Source organism: Diadema antillarum, unplaced genomic scaffold, assembly GCF_040938485.1.
Source record: "Diadema antillarum isolate AM-2024a unplaced genomic scaffold, OU_Dant_1.0 scf00000129, whole genome shotgun sequence".
In the NCBI taxonomy this organism is placed as follows: domain Eukaryota; kingdom Metazoa; phylum Echinodermata; class Echinoidea; order Diadematoida; family Diadematidae; genus Diadema; species Diadema antillarum.
In genome coordinates, this window is record NW_027271018.1 from 971278 (window position 1) to 990424 (window position 19147).

The window sequence follows — 19147 nt, forward strand, 5'->3', positions numbered from 1 at the left end:
CTCTCTCTGTTTTAAAGTCGTCTTCTGCTCTGCATTGTCTCAAACATCACATTTGAGATGAATTCTTGAATCCAATCTTAAAAGAAGAATTCATTTAACATTGGATGTCAGTCAAAATCATCAACACAGTCAAACCACGACCACCACCACCAATTTAAACAATGACAAACATTGTGACAAACCAAACCATAATCATCATCAGCAATAACAGCATTGATATTGACCAGTCTGGCCAATAAAAAGTTTAAAAGAGCTTGTTACTGCTGTGAGATGTGTGTCACAGGTTATCATGGAAAGGAACCTGCACTATATGCAATGAATCAAAGGGAGGACAGTTGATCGGCACGTCACCTGTTAAGAACTCCCTCGCCCGTTACAGGCCGACAAAGTCATGGTCAACTTAAAATGCATGCAGTCTAGGGACCCTGGATGAAGAACTGGAGGAATTTAATTTGTGGGGGAAGAGATGGGGTTGGATGATACAGTGTTACGTACCATTGTCACAGGTGCACTGCTTTATCTTGTCTACATCGACGACGTCCTCGTGGCAGGATTTACAGTAGAAGTATGCCCTGGTAAGAAAGTAAAACCATGTCAAACTGACTGAGGTGCCCATGAATTAATTCCTTGTTCAAGGGAAATGAAACCTAAATATTGAATATGTTGAGTGAGTGACTGGAGCAATATTAGTAGAACACATCAGCGCAGCTTGGGGAATATTGGACGATCCGTTGAAAAAGGCGCGTTGTAGGAATCTGAAGACATGTTTATAACATGAAATTTGTGTGGTTCTGTGAAATACTGTTTTATACCAAACAATCTTTAAACGTCTGCCCCATAGTACTTAACTCCATCTTTCCTTGCGATGATTAAAATAAATGATAAAATTTGCTTCACAACTTTAAATCTCCAGGTCTTTTTAGCTCACTAAAAAATGCTCTTTCAGTGTCGTCTCCACCATGTTCAAAATAGTTACAAACGTCACATCAGGTACACTGGAATCAAACAAAACTTTAAAACTTTTTGAAAGGGCTGTATGAAATGATCATTTAAGATTGTCTAGAGAACCCAGAGACTTCAAGGCAGTGAGCGTGTGAGAAGAAAGACGAGAAGAAAAAGAGATGTAATATTCCACTGACCTCTTGACCTCTTGGGCTGAAGGGGCAACGAAGAACCCCAAAGTTCCTTCTTGGATCCGGACGTGGGGACCTGGGTTGATGGCAATCCTGGAAAAAACACACAAACCCCCATAAACAAAGTGGAGTGAACCTTCAATCAAGATCAAAGTATAGTACTGTAATTCTATGAAAAATAATGAGAGCATCTAATTTTCAGGAGTGATACTAAACTCATGGACAATTACTGTATCATCTCTGACCACTGTGTCACAAAGTGGCTTGGCGTGATGATACAACAGCAGTATTGAAATAGTAATGACTACAAGTATCATCATTACTCACATGAAATACTATCATTATGGATGACATGTTTCTCTGAAAGACACACATGCCATTGCACCTCTACAACAATTATAACAAGCAGCAACAATGTGCCTGTGAACTACAGTCAAGATTCTGAAAACTCAAAAGACTGTGTATGGGAAAAAGGACACACAGGGAAATTTGTAAGAAAAGCAGGGGTTTATTAAAGGCATAATTTACAATTCGCAGATGAAATAAAAAACCCAGCATTAGTGCTTTAGAATAGTTCTAAAATGTGAGTTAGGGATAGAAACAACCACTGTAAAAATTTGAATAGGTAAAATCGATGTTAAGTATTGCTAAATATACAAAATGTGAATAGTTTTAATAAAGATGTTTCCAGACTAAACCGTTTACACTTATGGTTTATTGAGAAAAATGCAGATATCTCCTTATATTTTAGGCTTAATCGCAAAAAAATTTAATGATAGGATGTTTGGTGGTACAACAGACCTACACATACAATGTATGCATTAAATGTCATATCTTGACAATTTTTTAAATCACTGTTCCTAAAGGTAAACAGGACCTTTAAAGTTGCTGATTACATTCAGCCACGTTGGCATGCATAGAATAAACTCTGCAAGATTGATCAAACTGAAAGATACTATCACATCAAACTAAAGAAGTGGTCAGTTAATATACTTACACACTCTCCACTGTATCTATGTTTGCTTCCACCGCAATGATCAGCAGCTTCAGCTTCTGGAAACAGATCCTGTGAGAATCGGAACAGAAAGATGTCGACTGTAGAAATCACTGCTGAAGTATCAACATCAGGAAAAAGGATAGGGGTAACCTATTCTTTTTTGGGAAGATAGGGGAGGGAAACAGGGGGTTGGGGGAAAGGGAAGGTATTGGAAGATACAAGTGGTTGTTATTCCCCTCCTTGCAAATGATCTTTGGGGTGAACTCGTGAAAGAAAAGGCTAAAACCTGTAATGAAGCGAGATGCATGGACAAAACTTGTGCACAAGTTTGCAATAACATCATCAGTAATCACAGTATTCAAGGCAGAGCACTTGTGTTGGTGGTAGTGGCGGGGGGGGGGGGGGGGGGGGAGGGAGTGGTGTTGGTGGGAAGGAATGTCTCTAGAGGATAAAGAGGCTTTTCCAGCTTGACTGCTTGTGAGGTCAAATTCTTACATTAAACTCCAAATGAATGTGTGTAGCCTATCAATTTTCAAACATTTCCACAACTTTCACCCATACTTAAAAAAAAAAGGGGGGGGGGGGGTCTGAGGAAAGACAAAAATAACACTTAAATCATGGCTATCTGGTGTACTTGCAATTAACAAGACTGAAAAAAGAAGTAATTGTCTGTCTTATTCTTTCAAACTTGACCAATTCTTGGTCTTTTTCTTTAGTCTTCTTTATCCAGGGTAGCCTCTCCAGTGTTAACACTGTTCTGCCAGAGGGCCCTGCCATTATTACCCTAGCGTTTCCAGGTACCCATTTACACATCTGGGTTGAGAGGGACATCGTGGGTAAAAACATCTTGTCCAAGGACTTAAGCACTGAACTGAATTTGAACTCGGGTCATCCAACTAAAAGTCAGGAGTCTTAACATCCACTATGCCACAGCAATCCCCCCCCCCCACTCCCCGCCATACAAGGACAGACCTCCCAACATTTCTGACCAAACATTAAAGAAGAAATCCACAACCTATACAAAGATTATTCATAATATAGTTAAGAAATCCAGGATTCTGATGAGCTTAATGACATACCTCACTTCATAACCGTTGCAGCAAACGAGATTTTTACATTTGGGAATATTTTCAGCCAAACAGTTCAAATTGCTGTACGGAATCGAAATCAATCACATGACCCGATGACGTTTCACCTTCACATTGCTCGAGCGAAGTTTATTTGCGGAGGAGCGCAGGAGGAGCTCAATACACGTACAGTACCTTGCGCAACTGCGTTGTATACACTGAGCTGCATGCATGATATGCATGCTGTTCGACATCGTGCGTGCATCATAACATTGAGCAAAGATGCCGATGTGTCAGGCATACGGGCGTACGAATAAGCCTGGGAAAGGCAAGAAAAAAAGCTTCTTTCAGATACCCAACCCAGAAATAGAAAGGGAACGGTGTGCAAAATGGCTCAACAACATTGGAACGGATAAATTTGATGTGAAGACATACAAATTTAATCCAAATCGAGTCGTATGCGAAGACCATTTTGAGTCGCACTGGTTCCAGGATGACATTCGTGCGCGCGTGATGGGATATGTGCATCAGCACTGCCAGCAGCAGCAGCCCTCTCGGTCAGTTCTTCTTGATTCCACTCTGGTTGGAAAGCATATCCAGGTGGACCCGACATGACACTTGCAGTAAAACCACATAGAATGAACGTACGGCAATTAACGGAGATTAACAAAATGGGCGCTAATTAGAGCGGAGAGAAAAGTATAAATGAAAGAACAAGCGATGTATGAACTGTATGCTGTACGTATGTATATGGTTCACTGTGTAGTGGGATGCGACGCGACGCACGCTGTGAGCTGAACGCTGAACGCTGCGACAACACACGTACATACACACACACTCACACATAGTACTTTATACAAGTGGCACACACACACAATTTCTGTGGCAAGGGCAGGCAGCGATCGTAGAAAACGGAAGTGCGGGTCGTACGTCATCGGGAATTGCATTGTGGTAGAGAACAGTCTCGCTCACTTTTAATGCGTCTCGCAAAATGAAAATATCAAACAAAATGATTAAAAATATTTTCCGTCACATATTTGTGAAATTAAGAGCATAGCTGAGCATTTCATATTTTTGTCTTTCATTTGAGCATGACTTTATGTAGTCCCGGATTTCTTCTTTAAGGATGATTTGGCCCAAAAGTAGGGGAGAAAGAGCAGTTCCCATTGGAGTGTTTAGTAAAATTATCAAGAAAAATAGGAAACTCCTATTGGAGCAAGGGCTGGGAATGGTCAAAATTCAGATTCTCTCCTCCAAATTCAAAATGCTCTGGAGGTCTGCAAAGGACATCACTGGGGTACTCACTGCGCCACTTCTGGAAAACCAAGTCCGGAAAAGGACTTGGACAGGTACTCCGTGTACATCTCGTTGCCACATCCCTCCAGATAGTTGCTCTGCCACGAGCCCCTCTGCACCTGCTGGGTAGGCATACCACGAGATGAGGCCGTGTTAGTCGAAAATCTGCGTGCTGGGGTGGCCGTCCGGAACAGCGCGTGCTCATTATCAACATTCACATGCAGCACCGGTTTCATACACTGACCATGCGCTTTGTGCATGTGCAATGCCAAATCTACTATTCGTCATTCATTAGTATTTGGGTGGCGTTTCAGTTAGTTAGAACCCTGGCTAATATCTGAAGATGTCAACATAATCTGATAATGTTCTGCATATACAATCAAATGATGATACTGTATGTGATAGTAAAAGTAACATGAAAAATCATCGTTCTTGTGATAATGATCATCAGGAAAAATTAACTTTAAGAGTCCTTTGTTTATAATCATTATGATTCTTCTCATTCATCTTTTTTTACCTTTATCACTATTACCAATATTGTTTACATTATCATAATTACCATCCTTTTTATCAAAGTAATTCTCATGATAATAAGAATAATCTTTTCTCTTCATACAATCATGACTATTTCCCCTTGCCAAGAATAACAATGTACTGGTTCTCAAGACGAACAAAATGCAGGCTGTTTCTGGGTTTATCAACAAATGATAAATCTGGCATAATTCAATCTTGAACAATACAAAATATTTGTGGAACACACGCATCACTAACAATGACACTGGGCCCTTTTCCATACTTTAGATTAAACACAAGTCGTGATAACTGTTCTCTTAAACTTGATCTTCATTCTATGTCTTCTTGTTCTTTCTTCTTCAAGTCCTAACATGTCACTCAACATCCCTAATAAAGCGTGCTCATCACACCATGTTTCTCCATTACCACAGGGGTTCTAAATTAATACGCAATATCAAAAGACTTTTGTGATTTAACCTAATGCTGTAAATCCATTTAACTTTCTTGATTGTCCCTATATATATAACCAAATTAAAAAAATGGCTGGGAAAATAGAACACAACAAGAACTGATTGTTATCACTTCATCACTGTCAAAAAAACAAAACACAACAACTAAAACGCATTCACAAACTGTTACATCAAACATCCAATCCGGACTTGAGTGAACATAACAGCAGTCATATTGACAAAATTCAAAGAAAATTCTGTATGAAGCAATGACATTAAAAAAAAAAGAAGAAGATGATCAACATACGTCAAGTGTCAAATGAATGGTGTCAAATACTGGTAAAATACAAAAGACATAAACATACGTAGCAATGCAGTGTAGTGATGCCCTATTATTCAAGAGGCGGTAATATGCTCTCATTTCATAGATGTCTCTCTCCCAAGTATCAAGAATTGTTAGTATTTGGTGTAGTATGCAAGCCCTAATGGGATGTGGTAAAATAGTTAGCAACTACACATGAACTTGTGGCACTACACATTACAAGCCTTGAGCAGGAGGTGGTCGAGAACGACATTGCAGCCACATGTGGCAGGTGTGAGCAGAAGCCATCTAGTGGTACCCTTCTGTGGCAGCCACGTTGTGTGTGTTGCTGCATTGCAGTCTGGATCAGCCGCCAGGCAGCCCTGATGTTGACATGCTGCAGCTTACGTGGCAGCAAAGTTCGGGTACAAATTAACATCACTGGTGCGGTGTTACAATGACTGTAGATGGTAGATGAGGTTTAATATATCCCGGCAACCAAAAATACGTAATCATATATAAGTTGCGATTAAAATCCGACACCAGTGGCTGCCACAGAAGGTATCTGGTAGCGGTTGCCCGACAGCAGTGTTCCTTCAAGGCGGTCCCTTTGGGAATCCAGAAGCACATGTAGCCAGCAGGGCTGGGGTGGTAAGCCCCCGAGTGGTAGCCACTCTTAGTAGCCGCAAAATGATTGAGACTCAAGCTATGAGGGGTGGTGGCAAATTTGCGCCCAGCAATCACAAATTGCTTGTAACACTGTGCTAAACTTGTAAACGGGATGCGTGGGGCAGGGGGTCATGGAAGCCGACGGTTGTGTGGTGAGAAAAATAATGAAAACAATGGCATGGCTTTTCACGTGGACAAACATTTGAACTTGTGGGTAACATTTGAACTTCAGGCAACACTTTGATACAACTTGAGGCAACACAGACAACGCGGGAACGATACTGGTTTGCTCAGGCACTCACTCGACAAGCACAAATCGGTGGTATTTTTAGCATCTACAATAGAACACTACGGGTGTCTACCAAACAGCTGAGCGTGGCAGGTACTAAGTGTGGGCTAGTGATCCTTGCTATAGAGGTGGTATATGAAAGCCCTTTGATATAGTCTTTTATTATTTGCGATGGAGGGTGGTGGGGTGGGGGAGATGGGCATCGGAGGTACAACAGGAAACCAAGGCTAATATGTTGCATGATGAGTTTTGCGTATGGAATGAAACTTGGGGTGTCTTAAACTTGAGACACACAAGGAGGACACACAGACACCATACAATTAATGTTGGGGATTGAGTAAGAGATGACCATTCTGCATCCTATATACAAGTATTTATATTTATACATTGTATATTCTCTCAGTTATGGAATGGAATAAATGAATTGAATTTAATATACACCTGTATAAGTGTGACCCAACACCAAGTACCTTCAGTATTAAAGTTACAAAAAATCAAAGCCATCAAAGCTGAATAGAATTAAAGGTAGTGTGGTTTAGAAATGTGAAATTCGATGTTTGTCAGAGTCGATAGTTTGACATCTTGACTAACTCCTGTCTGAGAACTTTCAAGACTACAAGCGCTTTGGACTATGAAGCTACTAGTGAAGAATGTCTTTTGTGGGCTTTTCAATTGGCTTTGTGTTTTCTATTATATAACTAATCAGCATTGCTAACATTGAAGCTGATTTTGCCCAAAACTGTGTTTTGTCTGCAAATTGGCTATCTTTTCCCCCTTCTGAACTAGATTTATGAAAATTACAATGTACGTGAGATGACTGATGCATCGTTTCAAAGTTTTACAGTCTACAGAATGTCGCTACCAATCCAAAAATCATGGTACCGTTTGGGAGCTTTATGAGGAATTTGGTGATGTTGGGTCACAAACAGAAATCCTTTCATACATTCCGTAGTGATACAGGTCCCTTTTTTCTCACCAGCCTTCCAGAATTTACAACTATTATGCCTTTTCAAGCTTTAAAATGCTTTCAGTACTCTGCGACTATCATGACAAATGATTATATCTTTTTTTCTGAAACTATCATCCTTATAGAGCTTGAACATCACTGCCAAAGATATATTTTTCATTGAAATATTACAAACAGGAAACCATCATCTTTGAAATCACAGAAATGCCCGGCATATTCTCTATGAGCCATTTTGCCACCCAGAACTGTCGATACGATGATTTCATTCTGACTATCCATTCTCAGCACATACGGCTTTTATAGACAGCAAAATAACTATCTTTATACTACATGATGGACATACAAAATGTTGGCCAAATGACCATGGTGTCTGTTGGGATATTCCATTCTCGCTAGAGGGGGTGGCCATGGAGTGCAATGACCTAGTGATGATTTATCATCGTCTATCAATGTCTACTGAATAACGGTCCAAACAACAAAAACCACAAAATGGCTGAGTGCATTATGGGGAGATTATAGCATTTTTGTCTAATTGATACTTAAGACGGACTAATTTGAAAACTGCTAAATTTTTCTCGGTCGCTTGTCACTTCTAAACAACACTAAAAGCATCTGGCGCGATTGGTGCTGTACAGGTCTTTGTTCAGGCTAACACAATAATAAATGTTGAAACATGTGTTTGTAAGCAAAGTAATGTATAGGTATCTTTACAAAATCTTTAAGGTAAATTCTACATTGTAGAACTACTCAGTAGAATATAACAAGGTGATTAGCAATTTTGGACCACAAATTTTGTGAAATGCTGCAATTCAAAACAGGTTTAGTTCAGCTAGAGAACTCTTGTGAGCTTTTTAAGTTCAAGGTTTCATTGTACTACTGGATAAACGTTCTATTGTCAAAATTAAGAAATCCCCGATCAGGTTTGCACGTGTAACTTTTGAGACATCATTGGTGACATGAAACACAACTGAATGGATACTGAAATGTGCTCTTACGTAATTTAGCAACATTCTTATGGACCAATGAAAAATTCAAACACTGCAAAAGTATGAGAGAAAATGGTGCAGGGTTTTGTAAAACACACAAAGACAGCAAAAAAATCACTCTTTTTTTTCGGAAACTGTGTTATAAAGATACCGCTTTAAATCAAAATGAAGAGCTCACATGTGCAGACTCTTGTTTCACGAAAACACACAAAAATATGCGGTCAAATTTCAGAAATTTTGTATCTTACTCAAAAATTAGCTGCTGTAAAACATCGTACAAGATGAAACCAGAACAGAAATTGCAAATACAATGTAGGGGCTCCTGAATAAAAGGAGAATCGGAGAAGCTCTACACCACAAATGCAAATGAGCTTGGATATATACTTGTATAATATTCATCTGTATTACAGCTTTGTTATCGGTATGACTGAATTAAGTCAGGTTCATCATGAGTTTGTTTGTTTGTTTGTTTTTTGGTAGGAGGAGAACACAAGGGGCTTAGCAGTGTAATGTTCATGGGATGTGTCGACTGGGACGCCTCATGCCAAATTGTGCTCAACACACATTCCAATAAAAAACAAACACTTGTACCGGCGGGCCACGCAAACACAGCATGCTGGGTCCGACCTGTAACACCATGCTCACTGTACCGACACTCAACGGGTACTCGTCCACATGACCACGACCGACAACGAGTAAAACATGTGACTGACGGACAGACAATGTTCGGTGGCTGACTGGCGGGTGAATTTGGCATACGGTGCGGTGTCATAACAGGGAGAACTGACATTAACAGAGTTTGATACTTTCATCAATTTTGTCTTTTTTTTTTGGGGGGGGGGAGGTAGTGATGTCCAACCTCCACTTCCAATGATGGTAACCACATTGATTGATAATGAATGAAGGCATCAGAAACATACAATTTGCTTGCTGCCAGTGTAACGTTTTGCTCTCTGAAATTCACTGGGCAGTCATGTTCATTGGTTACTTGCGCTGAGTGCATACCACTTTAAGAACGATGCTGCATAGACCAAAAAAAAAAAAAAAAATGTGCTGATGGGAAAGAATGAAAAACATGGAACCACTCTGAGCAAAAAAAAAAAAAAAAAAGAAGAGAAGAATGAAAGAAGAAGTATAAAAAAAAAAAAAGGACCAGAACCAAGACAAGTGCCAAACCATCAAGGAATGATATTTACCAGGCTCGGTTTGGATTGTGATTGAAGAAATGGAGTGGCGTAGACCTGAATAAACCTCTTCCTCTTTGTGAGGTGACCAAACAATGATAAAAAGTGATGTCAGAATGAGATGACTTGCATTGCGATGTTGGGATGGACATTAACTGCTGCTTATCAATTTGTGATTTCTGTCGTCTTATCCTATGTCCACCTTCAAAACACACACACACACACACAACCTGTCGTACGACAATCTTCTTTTTTTTTTCCTTTTTTTTTTGGAGGGATCTGCAACACACAACGGTTGGCACAGAGTACGCTGCCTTTGGAGACGAAAGATGTTAAAAAAAAATAGGGGGCGGGTCGTAAGGGCTGAGCCGAGTTTTAAGGGTGGTGAGGATGGATGAACATGTTACCAAGAGCAGATCAACATCCAGAGAAAACACGCTCCTGCATGTTCTCCCTTTTTTTTTAAAATGTGTGAGGAATTACGGAGAATCAGAATGAAGAAACTCTATAACAATTCATGTGGACCACGGTACCGAGCAATCCCCCGAGTAACACATGAATATCGCCGGGTTATTGTTAAAGGCAGTGTTAGCTCTTTGCAATCCTGGAATGACAACTCACATGCCTAACACACCATATATTCAAATACAGCAACATCAAATCCATGCTCACATAGCAGCATCCAACTACTGTGGCAGCATGGTTAAACTTGATGTGACTAGCAAACGGCTTGGGCATTAAATGATCAAAAGATCGTCATACTTCTAGTAACTACTGAATCTGCAGGTGGGTCAACGTTTAAAGATTTGACACGCTCTAAACCAACTTCTTCATACATTGTAATTCTATGAGGCAGAATTTGAGAGCTTTGAACGAGAGGGCTTCTAAACTGCACTCCCCTTATATACCTTAGAGAAAAGTAGTGCATTCCCACTGGAAAACTAAAGCAAACTTTCAGGAGTCTAATAGGCATTTGATATCAAGATGCTACCCTCCTGCCATGCTACGTACGTCTTTCTTGCTTTCTAATGCATGGTTCTTCGAAAGAGCAGCTTCAATAAATCTACTCATCCTCTAGATTATTATCATCTATTGTTATTTCTAACGGCTCTATTCAGTTTAAGTTGACCTAATTTTGAAATGAGCCTGTTGTCTGATTGAGAAAGGGGAAAAAAGAGCACATTTTCAAATGGATGTTGCTTTGCTTAGGGGGGAAAAAAAAGCGTATCGGATTGTATCTGTAGCAGCAGTACCTAGAAAACAAATGGATCTGAATAGGTTAGTAGCTACATGTTCACTTGCAAAGATGAGAATTGGTGTTTCAGCTATGGACTCTACACATTCACAAATAAATTACTCTACATAAAGAAGAACACACGAGAACGAGACGTATAATTTGCATGACTACAGATTTCTCTATACCAGGTAAGACATTGAGAACAATTTTTTTTTTCAAATAAAAAAAAACAACAAAAACAACTGAATAATTCAAACAAGAACTGAGAACATACAAATACTGGAGAAAAAAAAACAACAAAAAAAGAAATGCAAATGAAATGCCTAAGAAGAAAGCGGGGTGAGTTGAAGGTACAGTACAAGGTGGGGCAAGGTGAGGTGTGGGTGAGAGAAATTATGAAACAACGTGAGAAGTGCGGATTCACCAATCCTGCATTTTGATTGGTCCAATACAGCAGTGATGACTCGATCTACACTACAAGGTGGTGAATACTTTTTTACTTGTTGTTTCTAATTTTTCCCCAATAATACACTGAGACTTTCAGCGACAGATTAATATTCATTATTTTCAGCAAATCTTGCTTTGGAGGTCTACGGCCTATGTTTTGGTGATGCGTCCAACTCTTTAAACTTTTACCAAAAGCAAAATCACAGTTGCCATGTGTATACACTACTTTTTTTTAAATATCAGCTATGACTAACTATGGCATTGCATTCTGGTTTTAAACAACTTCCTCTGAAATTATGATTATACAAAATAGCATTTTTCCTTGTCTTTGACTACTCACATTTAAGGAGCTTTGTGAGTTGTAAGACTGAAGATACACTATAACAGTATGAATTATTCATTCCTAAGTCAATGTAATTTAAAAAAAAAAAGGCCTACCAAGGTGATCTCTTGATCTTTTTTCTCAATATATAGTATTACATATTTTTTAAATTCTTGAAGTACTAAAATGTATAGATATGTATATGACGTATTTCCAAAGTGCCAAAATTTGTACTCTCCATTATAATACATTTTAGCTGCTTGCATATGATATGGTATACTTTAAGGGATTGTTTGGAAAGAAAATCATCTTCATCATTCTATAAAGGCTATCAAATGTCTTTGAGACATGCCAGTTAGTTTCGTTGGGATGTTTGACAAATCAGGAATGCAACTTCTCGTGATATGAGTTTAATAGACGCGACTGAAGTTTGAGCAATGCAAAGGAGACATAGGAAGGACAGCAGGCCAGAGGGAGGATGACCGGGTGGGAATTTTCTCTTCTTTTCGTCCATTTTTCAGGTGATGGTTTCAGCTACTATACTCAAGTTTTCTGACAGGAGGGGAAAGGAATTTGAGCTTTACCGTCAGCAGCAGCTTTGTCACACATTTCTTGTGAGGGGGGATGGATTAATAAATGAAATAAAACTCATGCTTTTACAAAAAAAAAAAAAAAAATCAAGAAGTATAACAACACAAGACTTTTCTTTTCTTCAAATTAGTATTTGAATACGAAAAAAGAAAGAGGAATTGTTTGCAACTGCACATAATGGGGAATTTTCGGTATGCAAACGCGTTTTTGAATACGGGTATCGTTCGAAAAATAAAAGCTGGGCAGAGCTGAACTGAAATGAATATGCAGATGCTGTTGTTCCTTTTGGTTTAGTTACAGATTTAGTTCCACCGACAGCTGATACACACATAATGGATAGATATGAATGCGTTGAGCATGGTTCAATTAGGGGGGTGTATATTTGGTTATGGTTCAAACCAGCAGCAAAATTTGAAATGGAAATCACGGAATGGGAGGACTATATGATATACAAATGGCATATATCTTTATTTTTTTTTCCATATATATATGCGGCATAAATACTGAATGAACTCAATGGTTTGGATGCAACGTTAGTGGCGAGGTCTGTCAAAGAATGATCCCAAATAGTGCGTGTTAACTCTGCTTTGAATACTTGTAAGCACGGCTGCTCTGACACTTATTGGTTAAAACTTTGTGTGAACAAAATCTAAAAAAAAAAAAGAACACTATTGATATCAACTTGTTTGAAATGCATGCAATGGGAGCTAAACTGTGGTAGAAGAAGAAGAAGAAGGAAAAAAAAAAAAAAGCTCGAACAAATCTTGGGAGTGGTATGAAACACCCACATGTCAACAAACTGTCCCGATCTCACCCGATTTGAGAGTGGACTAAACCACACACCTGTGATTCATCAGCAGGTACACCCAATAGGCTGGAGTCATCTTCAGTCTGATAGAGGAGTGGACAGGTCAACGGGGTGGGAGGGACAGTGAGAAGTCAAATTACCATGGGGCAGGAAGGGAAGGGAGAGGGTAGAGGAGGTACGGATCAAGAACAGAAAGAAAGTTTAAAGGAAAGAATGACAGATTAAAGAGAAATAGAGGTGGGTGGGGGGGGGAAGAGGGTGACAGTCCAGAATGTTGACCAAAAATAAGCAAAAACAGCAAAAATTAAAAAAATAAAGGGAAAAGAAAATGGAAAGAAATTCAGAAATATAGATAAATTACAAATGATAGTAATTGAAAGGAACATACATTCAACATATTTTAAAGAGAGAAGAAAAAAGAAAAACCAAGGAGGTCACAATTATACAGAGTAAGAAATGATCAGTATCTTTTATACAACATTGCATGATGATAAAATCCAAACTTTAAGTACAAGATTGTACAGTGTATTCCATATGATACAACAAATCTTTCTATTCAAACATCTGACAGATGGCGCCAACTGTTTTAACATCTGCAATTAAAGAAGTATGCACAAGTTTTTCATCTAACTTCTCACATACAGAACCCTACTTATTGTCTACAGCCACTGTAAGTTTATTCCACAACGCATGAACCATACCTTGTGTAGGTTACACAAGAAATCAAGCTTTGATGCACCTACCACATTCAAAGTCTATGGTGCTGTGTTGTTTGCAAGACGACTTGAACATACAAAGCATTCACTTCACAATTTTAACAACTTTCATTTACAGTCCTCCATTTACTGTTACAGTACCTGCTTTAGACAAGGCAGTAGACAATTCCACACAAAGGAAATGGTTTATTCAGACTTGTCAGATCCACCCTTTAACCCGATATTTCTCTCTGGAATATTTCACAACGCACATCAATAATTTACCTCAAGGGACCCAAAGCATCAAAGATCATTTTAAAATAAACATATTACTTATTCAACACCTCTTTACATGTATAAAATGTGCTTTTACTCTTTATGAGAAGATGATCTCTTCCGCAGAATGTACAGCATGTATGTGACATGTCATCATTACAATCATGATCAGATGGTAGATCTGCTATACATATGAACTGTTGATCGACACAAAGATCAGGAATCGTGTACTACATATGTGTGTGTGTGTGAAGCGTTTGATAAGTGTTGTCTCTTTCCATTGGTACATGAAGACTTTCTGACGATGTGTGAAAAACCAAGCCTATGCGAGTGCTGGCATATATTGTGAAGATTTATACCATTCAAGAGTGTCAAAAATAAAACTCCTAGGTACAGCTGGCCTTAAGAAAGACTTTAAAATGGAGGGTGGGCATGTTTGGCTCACTTTTGGCTAAGCAATCAAGATTGTCTATGATGAACGGAAAATTACCCATGCTGAATATGCAGTTCATCATCTTGTTGGAAATTCCTGAATATGGCTTGAAATCTTAACCACAGTAATAACTCACAAAATTATATTGCTTGGAATTGTCATGCAAAACTGCACGCCTGGCTTTCAGTGAATGATTGAATTAGATCACCTATACGCAAGAGGAGTTTTGGGAATAAAACATTTTCTACGATCTGAGGTTCGAAATATGGTTCTAATGTAGAACTGTTTCCACAAATCTAATAAAGGCCACTGTGTTTTCCAAGATTCTCATGTACATTTGTGTGAGCCCTGTGGGCAAACATCAAACCTGCAATTTCTACATCAACCCTTCAATGTAATTTCGGCGGCTTAGACATTTTGGTACAAAACACTGCTGAGTCACACGCAAAATGCATAAATATTCACAGTATTCCAGCAGTTCCACATTTAGCTTGTCTCACATGATCTTATACATGAAAAACAATAAAAAATGCATGTTTTTTTTTTACGACTACACTGTATACGTAGACATGAAGGCGACACACAAAAACAACAAAAAGAACAAATTTGAGATTCTGGTTGTGGTCGCCATGGCTACCACTGGGATGATGTGACTGCGAGATAAAATGTGGGGGAGCAAAAAGTGAATCGGAGCTTGTTAGATCATGACCCAGTGCAAATTTACGGATGATGACGATGCTGTGGGTGAGATAAAAAAAAAAGAATGGGAGTTATTACATTACACTGGTACAGCAAGCTACGCACATTATGCGTGAAAGAGTCAAATAGTCAGGCACAGGTCGACCGCCTGTAGTCCCTGCTGTCAATGCAGGTCATAATTGGATGTGTTTTTTTCTTCTTCTTCTTCTTCTTTTTTTATGGTTGCTATGGTTACAGATGCAGTTAATACCACAACCATCTAGGAGGTTGTATATTTGATACTGTGCAATGTAAAGTGAAGAGACTCAGCAGCTGTAATTTATTTTTTGATTTTAAAAAAAAAATTATATGACAAATTATGTGAAAATTGTGATGTAGCAAAAGAAAGGCTGCTGAAAACTGCTTATCCAATAGTGTCGAGCCAACGGTGTGAAATGGAGTGAAAAGGGGCCTGAGCTCAGGTCACTTTTGACTCCAAAATTATGATGGAAAAACAACTCTTAATGGTCTGGATTCACGAGGCATGTGTGATATGTCTTGAATAGTGCTTGTGGGACTGTGAGAGCAGCCAACAGATCAACACTGTGGCTACAAAGGTGAAAAGTGATGATGGCGACAGCAGTCACGCCGTTCATTTTGTTGCTTTTTTTTTTTTTCCACCAATGATGGTCACGGTGTAATTCAGATTTCTCAATACAATCTGGTGAAAATGGTTGAGAGCTGCAACCGGTGTGAAAGAATTTGCACAGAGGTGTTACACTCAAATTTGTACTCGGATGTGACACAAATTAATGCCTGTAAGTAGCATGAAAAAGATGGAAAATCGTGAAATGCGTCTCTTGTTTGTGTTAGACAAAAAAAAAAGCAACTAAAAGGAAAGTGTATTAAGGTGATAAGCATATATCACTTATTTGAACTTATTGCCTTATTTCCTTACAAACTCATTCTTTTAATGCTGTATGTCCTACACAATAGAAAAGGTAAATATTTGTCTATTTCACATCAATTCGCAGAGTAAGAAATTACATCTAACTTGAGCAATGGTGGAGAAACACATGCTTGCACATAGTATCATGCTTGTCAGTCAAAAACTAAATACTCATAAAATCATGCAGTTTGGTTTGAAGCCCAATTAGCATCTCATCTGAGGATGCATTCCACATTAAAATTCCATGTCAGATTTGAAACAAAATCACCCGGAAAAACCTTTCTCCTTTTGCCATGTTTACGTTTTCTACGAAATTATTGCACTTGCATGCTTCTTTTCGGTCTAGGAAGTAGACATTGCATTCCTGTATTTGCATTTAAGGTGAGCATTTTGTATGATTATGAGCATGATATTCCACTTGAAATTATTTTTTTTTCTTTTGAGGGGATTGAAGTTTTAGTTACTTTACAGCTGCAACACACCAAATACTTCAAAGAATTATCAAATTTACCTCAAAAACATTGGACAAATTCATGTCACACAGGACAAATTTTGAAAAAAATTAAGTTTCCATAATACTTGCTTGAGCATGTATTTGTTCAAGACGTGCATTTGGACTGATCAAAGTTAGTAAAAAATAATATAACAAAACAATGCAAGGGCTGACATGAGCTTTTGTTGTAATAACAAATAATTATTTTTGGTGCTGTTTGTGGATGGATTATTATCAAACTGGGCCTTCTTTCATGAGGGAACATGCAATGTAGCTTTAATGCAATCAACACAGTCAGAGCTGTAATGCAATCAACCAGTCTTTTGAGTTTAAGCGCAATCATTTTTGTAGCCTTAAAGCAATCAAACCATTCGTCAGAGAGTTAATGACATGATGTATTGTAGTTATTGGTGCAATCAATAAAATCATCATTTTGAAGCAGTCAATGTTACTTGCTGTGTAGGATGCAATCACAGCTTTTAATGCAACCAGTGCAGTTTTATTTCATGGATTTTGGTGCAATTGGTAGCAATCATTCGATGAATACAATCACTGTAGTTTGAAGCTGCAGTGCACTGTTTAAAGCTGTCAAGACACCAAATTTGAAATCATGCTCAGAGGTGATCCCAATCATTTTTAAGATACATGTGTTGGCATTATTTCTGTAACATGTGAATTAAACTAAAATCAAAAGCGACAGATTGATGTAAAATCGAATCATTGCTGAATGAATAAAATGAAAGTAAAAACCATCTGAGGGTTGAGTCCTCTTGCACGGCATTGTGTAGTCACCTGAAAAAAATTGTTTTTGTGCTCACATGAATGAGAGATCACATGCACGACAATTGCCATTTGCTTTGTGCGTGATGTGCCACTAAATATTAAAGCTTTACATTACCAAGATACACTTTCATTTATTTAGATTGGGATCAAAATGTGTCAAAACTATTCTCTCTTTAACCCTCCACAACGGTACAGAAGTTGATTTCTTCAGATGAAAGTGAGGAGAAGTCATGCTTTTGTATTCTTGTGTACCAGCCAAATGATTTCGGTGAAAGTGATATCAAACTCGTGTAGCTGCAGCAGGTATTGAAAAGTTCATATTTTGTTAGTTAACTGAAACTGAAACTTATTTCTTGCTTCTAGTCAAAATTCACTCACAAGTTTCCCTGCTGCGTTGCTCTGATTCTAAAGAGTGCTTTCAAGGCAGACATTATTCTTGGCATGAATTCTCTTCTGGATAAAAGGTAAAAAAAAAAGATCGAATGCAGTGCAATCAACTCTTCATTCATCTGAGCACTCGATTGATTGTGAGAAGATGAAGTACCAATTCCATGATTGCAAACACTGACATGATTTTTTTTCTTCTGTGGATAATATTGACTGTTCAATATCACATACAAATATTGTATATGGTTATCAGATGGACACATTGAATGTCAATACCTGTACATGATGGATGAAGTATCGTAAATGAATAAAAAAAAAAAAATCTTCATGATGACTGAGATTAGATTCTGAGGGTGAATCATTTGGACAAGAGTGAATTTGTCGTGTTTCTTCCGTGTGACTTGATATGATTTGATTTGATTTGATTTGACTTGATCTGAGGAGATTGGCATGCCATGCTTTTCATGCACAGAGTGCGAATATAGCGCCTTCTGGTGCTGAGTGTGCAATTGTGACGAAAAATATGATATTGTTATAAAAAAAGGCATGTTAAAAAAGGCATGGGAAATAATGACATTTGAACAATGGGATAGTAACTCTGCACACTTTCAAGTATGCTATAAAGAAATGATATTTGAACAATTGGATAGTAACTCTGTGCACTTTCAGGTATATTGTAAAGAAATGATATTTGAACAATGGGATAGTAACTCTGTGCACTTTTAGGTATATTGTAAAAGAAATGTTAACAAAATTACAACAGTTGCTGATTGAATTGAATAACAGAATTCCTGCTACTCCACCATTTTCCTCTCATCTATCAAATTCTTTCTTTTCTGTTCTTTTCTTTTCTTTTCTTGCTAGAAATGTAACCCTGTCATCATGCTCTGTCCATAAAGGCATGGGAGCGTTATATATGGACTGTGTATTAATATGGATATGCTTTATAAACAGATGAAACATATGAATGAAAATTTTCTGCTTACTTGAAATACGTAGCAGGTAAATATTGCTTGCCGCACTGATGGTGGAAGAAAATGGGGCACATGTGGACTGTCCAAAATTGAAAATCGATGACAATATGAGCATGGTACAATAGCAGCATACGAACATAATGTAATGTTTACTTGTGTGTATACTAGTGTATATATAAATTTGACATGTTGTGGTGTTGAAATGAACAATATGAAAACATTG

At 38.2% G+C, this 19147-nt stretch overlaps 1 protein-coding gene across 1 annotated transcript in view; it reads right to left on the reverse strand.

Moving 5' to 3' along the window:
• LOC139720559 (calcium-activated potassium channel subunit alpha-1-like) overlaps positions 1–19147 on the reverse strand; it is a 235292-nt gene that overhangs the window by 42387 nt on the left and 173758 nt on the right. Inside the window, exons 12-15 of the mRNA XM_071631911.1 lie at positions 4503–4615; positions 2131–2199; positions 1140–1226; positions 496–572 (exon numbers count right to left, since the gene is read on the reverse strand). Coding sequence (XP_071488012.1) covers positions 496–572; positions 1140–1226; positions 2131–2199; positions 4503–4615 — 346 coding nt within the window. The remainder of the gene's footprint in view (positions 1–495; positions 573–1139; positions 1227–2130; positions 2200–4502; positions 4616–19147) is intronic.